Here is a 15,128-nt window from a genome sequence, read left to right as displayed (position 1 = left end):
ATGAGAATCTCCCGTTCCACCTCATCATGATGAGAATCTCCCGTTCCACCTCATCATGATGAGAATCTCCCGTTCAACCACATCATGACGAGAATCTCCCATTCCACCTCATCATGATGAGAATCTCCCATTCCACCTCATCACCATGAGAATCTCCCGTTCCACCACATCATGATGAGAATCTCCCAATCCACCTCTTCAGCATGAGAATCTCCCGTTCCACCTCATCACCATGAGAATTTCCTGTTCCACCTCATCATCATCAGAATCTCCCGTTCCACCTCATCACCATGAGAATCTCCCCTTCCTCCTCATCATGATGACAATCTCCCGTTCCACCACCTCATGATGAGAATCTCCCGTTCCACCACATCATGATAAGAATCTCCCGTTCCACCTCATCACCATGAGAATCTCCCGTTCCACCACATCACGATGAGAATCTCCCCTTCCACCTCATCACCATGAGAATCTCCCGTTCCCCCTCATCACCATGAGAATCTCCTGTTCCACCTCATCATCATGAGAATCTCACGTTCCACCACATCATGATGAGAATCTCCCGTTCCACCTCATCATGATGAGAATCTCCTGTTCCACCTCATCACCATGACAATCTCCCGTTCCACCACATCATGATGAGAATCTCCTGTTCCACCTCATCATGAAGAGAATCTCCCGTTCCACCTCATCATGATGAGAATCTCCTGTTCCACCTCATCACCATGAGAATCTCCCGTTCCACCACATAATGATGAGAATCTCCTGTTCCACCTCATCACCATGAGAATCTCCCGTTCCACCACATCGTGATGAGAATCTCCTGTTCCACCTCATCATTAAGAGAATATCCTGTTCCACTTCATCACCATTAGAATCTCCCGTTCCACCACATCATGATGAGAATCTCCCGTTCCACCACATCACTATGAGAATCTCCCCTTCCACCTCATCATGATGAGAATCTCCCGTTCCACCTCAACACCATGGGAATCTCCCGTTCCACCTCATCACCATGAGAAACTTCCGTTCCACCTCATCACCATGAGAATCTCCTGTTCCACCTCATCACCATGAGAATCTCCCGTTCCACCTCATCATGATGAGAATCTCCCGTTCCACCTCATCATGATGAGAATCTCCCATTCCACCTCATCACCATGAGAATCTCCCGTTCCACCACATCATGATGAGAATCTCCCAATCCACCTCATCAGCATGAGAATCTCCCGTTCCACCTCATCACCATGAGAATTTCCTGTTCCACCTCATCATCATCAGAATCTCCCGTTCCACCTCATCACCATGAGAATCTCCCCTTCCTCCTCATCATGATGAGAATCTCCCGTTCCACCACATCATGATGAGAATCTCCCGTTCCACCACATCATGATAAGAATCTCCCGTTCCACCTCATCACCATGAGAATCTCCCGTTCCACCACATCACGATGAGAATCTCCCCTTCCACCTCATCACCATGAGAATCTCCCGTTCCCCCTCATCACCATGAGAATCTCCTGTTCCACCTCATCATCATGAGAATCTCACGTTCCACCACATCATGATGAGAATCTCCCGTTCCACCTCATCATGATGAGAATCTCCTGTTCCACCTCATCACCATGAGAATCTCCCGTTCCACCACATCGTGATGAGAATCTCCTGTTCCACCTCATCACCATGAGAATCTCCCGTTCCACCACATCATGATGAGAATCTCCTGTTCCACCTCATCATGAAGAGAATCTCCTGTTCCACCTCATCATGATGAGAATCTCCCGTTCCACCACATCGTGATGAGAATCTCCTGTTCCACCTCATCATGAAGAGAATCTCCTGTTCCACCTCATCACCATGAGAATCTCCCGTTCCACCACATCATGATGAGAATCTCCTGTTCCACCTCATCATGAAGAGAATCTCCTGTTCCACCTCATCACCATGAGAATCTCCCGTTCCACCACATCATGATGAGAATCTCCTGTTCCACCTCATCATGAAGAGAATCTCCTGTTCCACCTCATCACCATGAGAATCTCCCGTTCCACCACATCGTGATGAGAATCTCCTGTTCCACCTCATCATTAAGAGAATATCCTGTTCCACCTCATCACCATGAGAATCTCCCGTTCCACCTCATCATGATGAGAATCTCCCGTTCCACCTCATCACCATGAGAATCTCTCGTTCCACCTCATCGCCATGAGAATCTCCCGTTCCACCTCATCATTAAGAGAATATCCTGTTCCACCTCATCACCATGAGAATCTCCCGTTCCACCTCATCACCATGAGAATCTCCCGTTCCACCTCATCATGATGAGAATCTCCCGTTCCACCTCATCATGATGAGAATCTCCCGTTCCACCACATCGTGATGAGAATCTCCTGTTCCACCTCATTGCCATGAGAATCTCCCGTTCCACCACATCACGATGAGAATCTCTCGTTCCATCTCATCACCATGACAATCTCCTGTTCCACCTCATCACCATGAGAATCTCCCGTTCCACCTCATCATGATGAGAATCTCCCGTTCCACCTCATCATGATGAGAATCTCCTGTTCCACCTCATCACCATGAGAATCTCCCGTTCCACCTCATCACCATGAGAATCTCCCTTCTGGTCCAGATACCTGCCTCTGCTGGATGTTTTCTCTTCTTCAGACCTCTGGAAACCCTGGAGATGGTTGTGGCTTAAAATCCCAGTAAATACTCAGACCAGCCACCTGAAATCTCCTTTCTTGTCAGTTCTGATGCTAAGATGGAACTTCACCATGTCTACATGCTGCCGTCTGATTGGCTGGTACGACTTAACAGGAAGTTAAGCAGGTGCACTGTGAGTTGAAATCGTCATTTTGTGAAAACAAAACTTGTTGCACCAGTTTTGATACTTTTATTGAGTAAACATCTGCAACATTATTATCTGGGAAGTTGTTTGTGATGATGAGAAATGCTGGACGTGAAGAAACTTCACAGTTTTCCAGCGACACATCAGGCACTGATGGAGATAGTCGCATATTTCAGCAACTTCCAGAAACAAATAAGTCCAACCTCCTGGGCTCAGCACGGAAGAGAAGCCGGGTCTGACAGCGCAGACGGAGGAAGAGGCGTCCTCTGGGAGGCTGGGAAGTGTTTCCCTCCCTCTTCCTTGTTGAAGCTGAGACTGGGGTCCATCTGGTGGCAGGTGGTTCAGAGCCGTGAATAGGCAGCAGTCCAGACTCTCCTCCTCACCCATCACACATGGCTAACTTATCAGAACAGACACAATGAAAGCAGCAGCGACACTCACTGCGCCTGTAATCTCTGTCCAGGATGAGACTTTCAGGACATTTGTCCTCATGTTTTTCCTCCGTTTTTCCCTCATTTCCTCGGCTGCTTCTGCAGTGGCTTGGCATTGTCTCACACAGACGGCGCAGGCAGGCGGGGGTCACGCTTCGCCGGCCCGCCTAGATCCATCAAGAGGAACAAAGCAGTTGGAGACGGAGCCATGCCAAGCCGGCCAAAATCAAAGAGCAGGTTTTGGATTGGGATTCGCCCCAAAAGGCTGGTGGTGCAGGGGGTCTGGAGGAGCAGGAGGAGGGAGGAGGAGGCGGGTTGGAAACAATGATCAGATCCAGCACAGTGTCCAGGGGCTCGGACCGAAGCCTCTGCATGCAGCATCCCTCCTTGCCCGTCCCCTTTGAAGTCTGCTTGCGTTTGTCCTTTACATAACTTGATCTGATCTTTGAAAGCCTAATTTGTATGCATTCTGTTAGTGGGGGGTTACGGGGAGGAAGCCCGCCACCCAGAATTCCACAGCTAGCTGACAGGAAGGTCAACACCATCGGCCACTGGGGGGACACGAGCTGGCCAAAAGCACACCAAAGTGTCTTAGAATCAGTGCAGCTCTGTGCAAATTTAGGGACAAAAGCCGAGCAGTGGGGGGCGTGCAAGGTGGGTGGGGGGCGAGGTAGGTGGTTGATGGGCGTGGGAGGTGGGGGGGCTCATGCTTTGGTGGTCTTCATTCTGCTGTCAGACAGCGATGAGTTGTTGAGACTAAAACATCGGAGCGGATCTGAGAGCCGGACTAGCAGATAACGGCAAACAAGTCAACAGCATCGAGTACGAAGCAGAGATCCGTCCTACTTCGGGTCAGCGCCGCTGCGAGCCGTTTGGGGGTCCGAAGCACGGCCCCTCCCCCACCAATATAATCATACACTGTGATGTTTGAGGTAAAGACCCGTTCCAGATGGGCTTTCAGTCCCGTTCCAGGACTCCCATCACCTGAGCGCCTGAGGGATTCCCACCATCACGCCGGATCCTGACGGGTTCTGACTGGTCCTGATGGGTCCCAAGACTCTACTACGAATCCTGAAGACAATCTTCTCATCAGAGTCTGAAGGAGTTTTCCAGAATGCAGTTCACTGAGCGAGGCAATTATTGACAGCCACACAGGCCACCCTGGGTCATGTGACCTGCTACAGCTAGCCACGCAGGCCACCCTGGGTCATGTGACCTGCTACAGCTAGCCACGCAGGCCACCCTGGGTCATGTGACCTGCTACAGCTAGCCACGCAGGCCACCCTGGGTCATGTGACCTGCTACAGCTAGCCACGCAGGCCACCCTGGGTCATGTTACCTGCTACAGCTAGCCACGCAGGCCACCCTGGGTCATGTGACCTGCTACAGCTAGCCACGCAGGCCACCCTGGGTCATGTGACCTGCTACAGCTAGCCACGCAGGCCACCCTGGGTCATGTTACCTGCTACAGCTAGCCACGCAGGCCACCCTGGGTCATGTGACCTGCTACAGCTAGCCACGCAGGCCACCCTGGGTCATGTGACCTGCTACAGCTAGCCACGCAGGCCACCCTGGGTCATGTGACCTGCTACAGCTAGCCACGCAGGCCACCCTGGGTCATGTGACCTGCTACAGCTAGCCACGCAGGCCACCCTGGGTCATGTGACCTGCTACAGCTAGCCACGCAGGCCACCCTGGGTCATGTTACCTGCTACAGCTAGCCACGCAGGCCACCCTGGGTCATGTGACCTGCTACAGCTAGCCACGCAGGCCACCCTGGGTCATGTGACCTGCTACAGCTAGCCACGCAGGCCACCCTGGGTCATGTGACCTGCTACAGCTAGCCACGCAGGCCACCCTGGGTCATGTGACCTGCTACAGCTAGCCACGCAGGCCACCCTGGGTCATGTGACCTGCTACAGCTAGCCACGCAGGCCACCCTGGGTCATGTGACCTGCTACAGCTAGCCACGCAGGCCACCCTGGGTCATGTGACCTGCTACAGCTAGCCACGCAGGCCACCCTGGGTCATGTGACCTGCTACAGCTAGCCACGCAGGCCACCCTGGGTCATGTGACCTGCTACAGCTAGCCATGCAGGCCACCCTGGGTCATATGAGCCGTAGCAAACACAACACAGACGTCTAAAAATGACGGCTATTTGGTGAATTACCCCGTTTTGGGACGGCGTTTTGTTAGTTACTGGATTGTTAAAAGATGATGTGAAGGAAACGCTAACAATGAGTCTACGTATGTTTAGAAGCTGACCTGCCATCTTTCCCAGGCGAAAAACATGATTAGAAGTTATTTTTTGAGTTTATTTCTTTCTGTTATGGAGTCTTAAAGCTGCTGCAACAAAACTAACGGATGTTAACGTTACGAACAGATCACACATCTATTATTTCTACAGACGTCCGTTATTCTGCTGCTTTAGTGGTGACATTAACGGAGTGTCAGTGAACGTATCAGAAGATTGATGAGCCAATCAGCAACCTCCGGCCTGTCTCCGTTAGCCAGTTAGCTCGGATAGCTTTTAGCTACAGGCAGTTCGGAGTTCGATGTCAATCATCCACCATGACGCTCACAGCCCCCCTCTCAGCTCCACCTCTTTGCCCATATTTGTATTTTCCGGGCGAGACGACACGCATGACGCTGCCAAGATGGTGATGGTAGGAACCGCCCACCGAGCTTCAGTTCAGCTTTTCAGAAACCTACGGGTGACGTCACGGAGGCTCCGCCCATCTTTTGTTTACAGTCTGTGTGATGAAGCCAGTGGTTCGTTGCAACGTCTACCTACCGTCAGGTAAACCGATGCAGTCGGTGTGAAAGTTCCATCAGATGAAAAGGTTCCGTGTTTACGCCTCATTCACAGTGAAACGTGTCAGATTCAGAGATTCTCATTAGGTTTTACAGGAGCAGAACATTCCTGTTCCCACGGCGATCCTGGTAAACACGTCGATGCTCTGGCTGGACGTAAACGCACAAAGAGCAACGTTTCCTCAGTTAGGAAGAAGAAGGAAAACCTCCATCAGGACCAGAACCAGGAAGGAAAACCTCCACCAGGGTCAGAACCAGGAAGGAAAACCTCCATCAGGACCAGAACCAGGAAGGAAAACCTCCATCAGGGTCAGAACCAGGAAGGAAAACCTCCATCAGGACCAGAACCAGGAAGGAAAACCTCCATCAGGACCAGGACCAGGAAGGAAAACCTCCATCAGAACCAGAACCAGGAAGGAAAACCTCCATCAGGGTCAGAACCAGGAAGGAAAACCTCCATCAGGACCAGAACCAGGAAGGTAAACCTCCATCAGGACCAGAACCAGGAAGGAAAACCTCCATCAAGACCAGGACCAGGAAGGAAAACCTCCATCAGGACCAGAACCAGTAATGAAAACCTCCATCAGGACCAGGACCAGGAAGGAAAACCTCCATCAGGACCAGGACCAGGAAGGAAAACCTCCATCAGAACCAGAACCAGGAAGGAAAACCTCCATCAGGACCAGGACCAGGAAGGTAAACCTCCATCAGAACCAGAACCAGGAAGGAAAACCTCCATCAGGACCAGGACCAGGAAGGTAAACCTCCATCAGAACCAGAACCAGGAAGGAAAACCTCCATCAGGACCAGAACCAGGAAGGTAAACCTCCATCAGAACCAGAACCAGGAAGGAAAACCTCCATCAGGACCAGGACCAGGAAGGTAAACCTCCATCAGAACCAGAACCAGGAAGGAAAACCTCCATCAGGACCAGAACCAGGAAGGTAAACCTCCATCAGAACCAGAACCAGGAAGGAAAACCTCCATCAGGACCAGGACCAGGAAGGAAAACCTCCATCAGGACCAGAACCAGGAAGCATGTGGCTCGGTTTAAACAGACTTTGGTCCGGTTTCAGACTCTATGACTGAGCTGGGTTAGGGTGTGTCGGAGATGCTTGTTGCTGGTGGATGTTTAGTTACCGTAGCGACGATATAAACGCGTCGTATATTCCACCTGCTTCGTCCAGCCTGAGGACGATGTTTGGCCTGAGCAGAGAGTCTTTGCAGACTTTCAGTCAACCTGGAGCCTAATGACTTCCTTGAGGTGCTTTTTGACTGCCATCCAGGGACTCAGTGGGGGGCGGAGCCTTTCTCCTCGCCATTGGCCTCGTGCCAGGGTGACAATCAATGTCTCTGTGTTTCTTCTGTGGGGGAGTATTTTGAAGGTCTCCCCCTTTTTATTGGAGGAAATGGTATTTGGAAGTTGAAACAGGATGTCCTGCTGGCTCGCCTGGACTGTGACAACCTCCCCCCTCACCCCCGCCCCATATACACCCTCTGGTTCCATTCTTCCTCGGTACCCACCTCCTCTTCTTTACCTCCTTTCTGCAAAGAGGAAAATAACTTCAATTAATCCCGGAGGCTGAGCAGCCACTTGGATTTTCTTGTCTTCATTTAGAAGTTTGTGCTGCAGATAAAATCAGACATTTACTGGAAACACATAAATAACCTTTCTACTTTATAATAATAATAATAATAATAATAATAATAATAATAATAACAATATTAATAACAATGATAATAATAATAACTAGAAAATTGTTCTTCTTGCAGAAGAGTAAATGTGAATGCCCTTTTATGCTAAATGATTGATACGAAATTGCATAACCATTTGGAAATAGCAGCACAGCTATCCAACTTCATTTATTATGACGCCGCATCGGGATTTCGAACCAACAAACATCCAAACGAGCCAATTCCTTTAACCACTACACCAGCACAGGTCTCAGTTGCATGTTGCAGGAGCGTAAAAATCTTTTACCATTGGAATGGGAATTTTTTTATTTTTTTATTTTCCTGCAGTGTGGAATCGGCAAAAGAGCTTAAGATTTAGATGTGTGAAGTAGCACACAATCAGCAGAATTGCAAAAAGATGTGAAAGGTTGGACTGCTGTTAAGAAGCTAAAGATAATTTTAAATAGTTTGTAAAAACATCTAAAATTCTGAATTCAGTAGCTTCATTGCAGAAAAACGTTTAGAACTGCTTGTGTAATCAGTTAAAGACTTCTGTTCAACGTGAGCAATGTTGTTTATTTTGAAGCATTTTAACAACACAACTGTAATATTTTACTGTCATTTCTGCACAGTCTTTTTTTTTTTTTACCTTGAACTAACCCTTTGCATTAACTGCGCAACTTTTGAGAAGAGACATTGTAAAGGATGTATCTTATTTGTGCAGACAGCCCACACTTTAACTGCACAGTTTGCAGCCAAAGCCAAAGCTCTTTGATCAGATGAGTCTGCAGCACAGGATTTGAACCTTCGCCTTTTATATCAATGTGTACCTGTGTACCGGTGCACAAAATGGACCAATCACTGAGCTGAATTCCGTTTGGTCCGATCACAGGAACCGATTTGAAATTATTGACAAAAACTTGAATAACTTAAAAAGTTTCAATGTTACAAAGACCAAAAGTCGTAGAACATATCTCCTGAATGAGCTGAAGAGTTTGATACTTGAATGGTTGAAGTGAGGCAAACGGTGTCGGAGGGTAGCGTTTTTGATTTTGATTAAATCTTGCAAAGATTTTGCAAGAAAAGACAATGGAGACCGGGACCAAGATAAACCGGACACTACAAACTGGTGCAGAGCTCCGAACCCCCGTTGAAGCTGTTTTCAGCTCATTATGCAAAAACTGACCAATCCCCGAGCTGAATTTTTCAACGTCCAAACCCCCCACCTGGTGGACTGGATCTCTGATTTCAGGGAGTTTAAATATTCTTGGTGAACATGAACATAGATGGGTCGGTCGTGACCAAAATACTGGGGCTGATTTGTTATCCTGATCCCAGGTCATTGGTGTTCAGGGATGTTTTAGGACTTAAAGTAGAAGCTGAAGGACTGGGATGGACTTTCTCAACCATCTGAGTCACATTATCTCACTGATGGAGGAAATTCTGACATAAATCTTTCCTTTTCAGTTAAATCCTCACCTTTCTTGTTCCTCCAGTTTGGACGAAGCTCCAAGATTTGACAGAAAACAGAATCTTTAATGGTAGCAGGACTGGCGAAGCCACACGGCGGGAAACTGTCCCACCAGCGCTTAAAAGTCGATCTTTTTTCAGACATAAAGATGTGTGTTCTGCTTGCCATCCCTGCTATTGGCGCGAGCCTCCTGACCTTTAAAGAAGTCAGTTGAGGTGAGTGAAAGATCTGAGGAGTAGAGACAAGAAGTCGCTGGCTCTGCACTGTGGATTATCCAAACATGGCAAAGAGAGGAGGAAAAGGAAGAAGTATAACCAGAGAGATCTTGTGTGCGGACAGGATCCAGCTGCAAATGCTGGACGTTTAGTCAGACAGCCCAAAAGAACGGCGATAACAGCATGCATGTTGCAGAAAGTCACATCCCAACATGGCAGGACACGTGATGCAAATCCTTTTATTGACTTGTTTCTCTGTCTCCATGATGGACAGGCGACCTGTCCAGGTGTTCCTGCCTCTCACCCAGTGATTGCTGGGACAGACTTCAGCTTCCAACCACCCTGAACTGTACTGAGCGTTTCAGAAAATGGATGGATGGATAGTTTCCCTGTCAGCAGTTAGATTCCAGGAAAACACCTGGGCTCGCAGCAGTTTGACTACCGCTTCATGATGGCGCCCCTCCTGCTTCATTTACCGTCTTCCTGTGTTGTTCTCACTCTCAGATATAAGTCGCTTCAGAAGAAAAGAAAAGACAAGAAAAGAAAAAGAGGAGAACCAGGATTTCTGCTTACTGAGTGGATGTGGAGGAAGGTTTGATAATTGAAAGGTAAGGCTGGGTGTCATCAGCGTAGAAGGAAAACATACGTTATATTTACAGAAAATACTGACATGCAGTAAGAAGGAGGGACTCCAGGACGGGTCTCTGTGGTACACCAGTTGTTTTACATACTTTTAACCCTTAAAAATCATCGTGTCTGCATGCTGGCTGGGACGAAAAGCTTCGGTTTCTACAGAAACAGGTGAAGCAAACGCAGCAAAAAAGAAAAAACTTGAGTGAGCTGTAAGGTGATTGTGTGAAACCGGAGTGAAGCCATGTTCGTTCAGATCATTCACAGCTAAAAGATGCAGAGATGAGTTAATTCAGACAGCTATATAAAAGCTCACATCACTTCTGCAAGAAGATGTAGGTTTTATTAATTTATTTCATATTTTTATATGACTTTAGAAACACTGAACAGAAAGAATGAACATGGCCACCAGACTCAGTTTAAGAAAAGGTTTATTGAAAACGTACCAGTCATGTCTGCACATCTTTAGCTTGTAGCGGCGGTCTGAAACCTCAGCTCAGAAATGGACAAAAAAACCCAAAATGCCGTCTACAAATAACTGGTCTCTTTTAGAATGTCACAGCCAGGTTTTCATGCCATTTTACAAACAATCGCGTCTCAATTAGTCCGTTTAAAGGCTCATAAATATCTAATAATTTATTTCAATAGTGAGGTCATCTAAACATCTTATGCTTTATTAAACAACGGTGTAATGAGAACGCAACATAAACATTTCTAACTTAAAATCTGATTATTGCAGTAATCTGATTACTGCAAAGTATTGTAGTTTGATGCTAATGTATACATGCTCACACTAAGCTATAAAACCGGATTTTTGTAGTTTGGAACAAACAAAGTCCCCCCCATCTATTCATGTTAATTTGCTTTCTCATAATCAGATTGTGTCGTTAACCATCAGACTTTGTGTTGTCATGTAAACAGATTGATTTTGTTTAACCCTTTATGGGGCAAGTAACTATTTTTGATCACTTTGTTTTCTTTTATGTTCAGCATGAAACTATTTTTTTGTTAATGTAACAACATAATGGAGGTCTTGGTACATACCAGAAGGACAATTTTAGGTTAAAATTTCTAGTCTAAGGTATTTCATTGAGTGCCCTACAAAGGGTTAAACCAGTTTAGCGTTTCTGGCTGCAGGTGAAGATCAGAGGAAGCTTTTACTGGTGAGCAGAGGTGGAAATTCCTGGTCCAGAAAGTAGAAGTTTCTGGACCAGGAAGTAGTTGTTTCTGGATCTACCTGTACATTTCGAACAGGTGTTTTCACGAACAGGCTCGTTCACCTGGAAAAATGAACTCTGCTCATTAAATTCAGCTGGTCTGCCGGACTGGACTTTTACTGTCTGGACCGGGAATTGCCACCTCTGCTGGTAAGCAGGTTCAGTCTGACACTAGCAGACGTGGTCTGACTCCTGACCTCCTCTGAACCCGCCACCGGTCAGCGACGGCAAACCGTCCTTTAGGTTTTAACGTGGTCTGAACATGTGACCAGTTTCCTCCCGGTGGTGGAGCTTCTGGTCTTCCTCCACATGGCAAAGTAAAGAAGCAGCAGAGTTAAACCCGGCTGGAACCACACAGATTAGGACAGAACCCAAATATAAGCCAGCACCAATGAATCCTTCATCCTCCTCCGTCATCCTCCACAGTCGATTTTAACATCCGTCTTCCAGCCAGCAAGCTTGTCTGAGTTAAATCCTGCTAAGATGTCTGACGCAGAGCCGGTGAAAGCAACTCACAATCTTCCTCCTGTAAGACTAAAAAAAAAACAACCCACGACAAACAAGGAGATGGATGAATTCCAACTTTCCTTCTATCAGACCTCCCACTCAGTCAGATAAAAAAAAACAAAAATGGCGGTTTGGCATCATGAGACGACGGAACAAAACGCTCTAATTCACAGAACTGCCGACTTTCCTCTGCTAAGGTTTTACATTCAGTTTAAAATTCCTTTTAATGCATGTAGATATGTTGCATGTCAGTTTAAATTTCATTTTAATAAATGTAAATCTGAGACCATGGTCCTCAGCCGGAATAGGGTGGATTGTCCTCTCCGGGTCGGGGGTCAGGTCCTGCCTCAAGTGGAGGAGTTTAAATATCTCGGGGTCTTGTTCACGAGTGAGGGAAGGATGGAGCGTGAGATGGACAGACGGGTCGGTGCGGCGTCTGCAGTAATGTGGACTCTGCGCCGGTCTGTCGTGGTGAAGAAGGAGCTGAACCAGAAGGCGAAGCTCTCGATTTACCAGTCGATCTACGTTCCTACCCTCAACTATGGTCATGAGCTGTGGGTCGTGACCGAAAGAAGGAGATCTCGTATACAGGCGGCTGAAATGAGTTTCCTCCGCAGGGTGGCCGGGCTCTCCCTTAGAGATAGGGTGAGGAGCTCGGTCATCCGGGAGGAGATCAGAGTAGAGCCGCTGCTCCTTCGCATCGAGAGGAACCAGTTGAGGTGGCTCGGGCATCTGGTCAGGATGCCTCCTGGACCTCCCTGGTGAGGTGTTCCAGGCACGTCCCTCTGGGAGGAGACCCCGGGGAAGACCCAGGACACGCTGGAGGGATTACATCTCTCGGCTGGCCTGGGAACGCCTCAGGATCCCCCCCGCAGAGTTGGTAAATGTGTCTGGGGAGAGGGAAGTCTGGGCTTCCCTGCTTAGGCTGCTGCCCCCGCGACCCGACCCCGGATAAGCAGCAGAAGATGGATGGCATGGTATGTAAATATGTTTCATGTCAGTTTAGTTTAAATTTAAATTCAAGGGCTGGATTATTAGCAGAAATAGGCAACAATGCAAACGGTTTTTCCCAGAAAGCAGAAACGTTTAGTTTCTGTTGTGAAAAGAACAAACCTAAATGAGACTGAATAGGTGTGAGAGACAATCTGTAAAATCAGCTTTGCTTTCGTTTCCTCAGCAGAATCTATGTTGTAAACATCAAATCTCCATTATGGAACAGATTTATTTATTTATGATTTACATCCGTAACGTTGGACCAGAACCATCCCAGCTGGCAGATTGCCGTCTCAGATCTGCCGTTGTTCATGATAAACCTGCTGGGAAGTGCTTCCACCATTCTGCTCACACAAACAAAGCTGCAAATGAAACTCAATAAATAGGAGGTGATGCTAAAGTCACAAGAACAAAGTAGCAAAATGCACATTCAGGAAGAGCAATACAGCCGCCAATCCTCACAACTTTTATTGGTTTTTCATTGTTTCCCTTCAGGCGAAGGTTCAGGCTTCCTGGACGACGTCCTGATCAACAGGACATCATCCCAACATCTGGTTCTGGTTCTGCAGCAGGACCAGGTTTCTGCTGCAGCGAGGAGAAAGTCCAAGTGGCGACAGATGAAGCAGCCAGCTGCTCAGAGCCTCAGGACAGACCGGAGGTTTCCAGGTAACTCTGGAGCTTCCGGACGGTACTTCTGTCCAGGGAGCAAAGGTCAAAGTCAAAAGTAGTGTTTGTGATGTGGAAATGTCCCGTCTCTTCAATGAGGTTTACGATCTGGAAAATAAAAGATAAAAAAGCATTAATTCACTGAAGAGAACAAACCTCTGCACAAAATTTTAATGTCTTCAGGACAATTTAAAGTTAATGTGAGAATTTTACAAGGAACATACATGTCAGAGACGAAGTTCTGATCAATAACATAAAGCATCAAAAGACTGCTCCACCATGAGAATCTCGTGTTCCACCTCATCACCATGAGAATCTCGTGTTCAGACTCATCACCATGAGAATCTCCCGTTCCATCTAATCACCATGACAATCTCCTGTTCCACCTCATCATGATGAGAATCTCCTGTTCCACCTCATCACCATGAGAATCTCCCGTTCCATCTAATCACCATGACAATCTCCTGTTCCACCTCATCATGATGAGAATCTCCTGTTCCACATCATCATGATGAGAATCTCCTGTTCCATCTAATCACCATGAGAATCTCCCGTTCCATCTAATCACCATGACAATCTCCTGTTTCACCTCATCACGATGAGAATCTCCCGTTCCACCTCATCATGATGAGAATCTCCCGTTCCACCTCATCATGATGAGAATCTCCCGTTCCACCTCATCATGATGAGGATCTCCCGTTCCACCTCATCATGATGAGAATCTCCCGTTCCACCTCATCATGATGAGAATCTCCCGTTCCACCTCATCATGATGAGAATCTCCCGTTCCATCTAATCACCATGACAATCTCCTGTTTCACCTCATCACGATGAGAATCTCCTGTTCCACCTCATGATGAGAATCTCCTGTTCCACCTCATCATGATGAGAATCTCCCGTTCCACCTCATCATGATGAGAATCTCCCGTTCCACCTCATCATGATGAGAATCTCCCGTTCCACCTCATCATGATGAGGATCTCCCGTTCCACCTCATCATGATGAGAATCTCCCGTTCCACCTCATCATGATGAGAATCTCCCGTTCCACCTCATCATGATGAGAATCTCCCGTTCCACCTCATCATGATGAGAATCTCCCGTTCCACCTCATCATGATGAGAATCTCCCGTTCCACCTCATCACCATGAGAATCTCCCGTTCCACCTCATCACCATGAGAATCTCCCGTTCCACCTCATGATGAGAATCTCCTGTTCCACCTCATCACCATGAGAATCTCCCGTTCCACCACATCATGATGAGAATCTCCCGTTCCACCTCATCATGATGAGAATCTCATGTTCCACCTCATCACCATGAGAATCTCCCGTTCCACCTCATCATGATGAGAATCTCCCGTTCCACCTCATCATGATGAGAATCTCCCGTTCCACCTCATCATGATGAGAATCTCCCGTTCCACCTCATCATGATGAGAATCTCGGTGTTCCACCTCATCATGATGAGAATCTCCTGTTCCACCTCATCACCATGAGAATCTCCCGTTCCACCTCATCACCATGAGAATCTCCCGTTCCACCTCATCGCCATGAGAATCTCGTGTTCCACCTCATCACCATGAGAATCTCCCGTTCCACCTCATCGCCATGAGAATCTCGTGTTCCACCTCATCACCATGAGAATCTCCCGTTCCA

General features: G+C 47.6%; 1 protein-coding gene across 1 annotated transcript in view; it reads right to left on the bottom strand.

Annotated features, from left to right (window-relative positions):
- Nucleotides 1-13,448: 13,448 nt before the first annotated feature.
- The window catches only part of mllt3 (MLLT3 super elongation complex subunit), a gene marked incomplete at both ends in the record, with an annotated part of 122,915 nt that continues 121,235 nt past the window's right edge, over nucleotides 13,449-15,128 (bottom strand). The window contains one exon of the mRNA XM_079257502.1: nucleotides 13,449-13,580. Within this exon, the coding sequence (XP_079113628.1) occupies nucleotides 13,449-13,580 (132 nt within the window). The remainder of the gene's footprint in view (nucleotides 13,581-15,128) is intronic.

This window comes from Telmatherina bonti (assembly GCF_933228915.1).
Source record: "Telmatherina bonti genome assembly, chromosome: 18".
NCBI lineage: Eukaryota > Metazoa > Chordata > Actinopteri > Atheriniformes > Telmatherinidae > Telmatherina > Telmatherina bonti.
This window is presented reverse-complemented; position numbering and strand designations above follow the sequence as displayed.